The sequence below is a fragment of the Amphimedon queenslandica genome, unplaced genomic scaffold, assembly GCF_000090795.2.
Source record: "Amphimedon queenslandica unplaced genomic scaffold, v1.1 AMPQUscaffold_9763, whole genome shotgun sequence".
Lineage (NCBI taxonomy): Eukaryota > Metazoa > Porifera > Demospongiae > Haplosclerida > Niphatidae > Amphimedon > Amphimedon queenslandica.
In genome coordinates this window covers 2,697-4,227 of record NW_003549965.1, presented here as the reverse complement: position 1 = coordinate 4,227, position 1,531 = coordinate 2,697, and the positions used below count along the sequence as shown (strand labels likewise).

The following is a 1,531-nucleotide window of genomic DNA, read 5'->3' as shown; positions in this document are numbered from 1 at the left end:
GCAAAGATTCCTCTATATTAATGCTATCAGCATCAGAAAATATTTTGTCTAAATTTTTAAAAATTAAATTATTTTTAATGGTGAAGGAGGTCTTACCACAATCTTTAATAATATCTTGAGCTAAAAGTTTTCTTTCTTCTAATTTCATTAATATATTTCCTAGTAACCTCAGCTTACTGTGATCATCAGATACTGCAATCATTAATTCTCTTAATATTAATGTATCACTTAATGAGCCACCACATCTCTCAATCTTCCTTTGTGTATCCTCAGTGATTAATCCTTCTGTATATAACAACTGGATACAACTATCAGTGAGAGATACTTGTGATATTCTATCACTGTAATGCTGCAATATCTGACTAGCAGGATCATCATCTATAAAATAAAAATTATACATTAGATTTATTTGAAAACCTGATAATTGTTTACTAGTGTAGACATGTACTGTATGCATGTTAACTTTACATGTATTACGGATGAGGGTAGCAGCTGGTTTTTGATTCATTCTCTCAAGTGCACTAGCTAATGATTCCCAAGTACGATTATTAGCTGAAGTCAACCACAAGCTCAAGCACTCCAGTAAACACTGAGAAGGATCAGTAAATCTAGCTCTGATGTTTGCCAGGTCAGGATAAGGTAGGTTTAATCCCATTCCTAACTCAAACCAGTCAGCATCAATGAGGTGACTTTCCTTTAAGACATCAGACACCAACTTCATATGACTGATATCTAAAGAAGATTTTGATAAATATAAAAGCTCTACCATCTCTCAGTTTCTATTTACCTAAATAAAACACTCTTTTAGCCATAGTAAGTTGCTTGCTTTTGCAATTAGTTTTGCAGCAAAGCAGCCACACCCTTGCCAGCTTATGTAATGTATGCCACGCCCTTACAAGACACGCCTATTCACGTGTTTTTACAAGAATTTATACATGCAGCAACTTTTGAGTAGATTGTTTACAGTAGCCAACCGCAGTAGCACCTTTTTGAATTATCACAAAAAGATGGCAAGCGATACGGGGAAGTCTGACATACCATAGATACTACGGACATACTAAAATGGGCTAACGAGAAAGGAGAATTTATCAGAAAACCCAGTTCATTCCGGAACTGGATTACAGCTGATGGTAGCTCAGGATTCAAAGCAGAAGCTGGTCGATATCACCTCTATGTCTCGCTCGCTTGCCCCTGGGCTCACAGGACACTCATCGTACGCCAGTTGAAAGGTCTGGAAGATGTCATAACGTTCAACGTAGTGGATTACCATATGGGGCCCAATGGATGGAGGTTTAATCCAGCTGTCGAGGGAGCCACTCCTGATACTGTCAATGGTTTCTCTATGATAAGGGAGGTCTATTTCAAAGTTGATCCTGATTACAGTGGTCGTTTCACAATCCCAGTTCTTTATGATAAGGTGAATGGTACTATTGTTGATAACGAGTCGTCCGAGATAATTCGTATGTTAAATACGGAATTTAACTGATCAAATTTGGATTTTTTTACAAAATTTTAAAGTTATTCAAAAATA

General features: G+C 36.6%; 1 protein-coding gene across 1 annotated transcript in view; it reads left to right on the top strand.

The window, feature by feature from the left end:
• Positions 1 to 1,036: 1,036 nt before the first annotated feature.
• LOC100641865 (glutathionyl-hydroquinone reductase YqjG-like) overlaps positions 1,037 to 1,531 on the top strand; it is a gene marked incomplete at its 5' end in the record, with an annotated part of 3,191 nt that continues 2,696 nt past the window's right edge. Inside the window, one exon of the mRNA XM_020006514.1 lies at positions 1,037 to 1,485. Within this exon, the coding sequence (XP_019862073.1) occupies positions 1,037 to 1,485 (449 nt within the window). The remainder of the gene's footprint in view (positions 1,486 to 1,531) is intronic.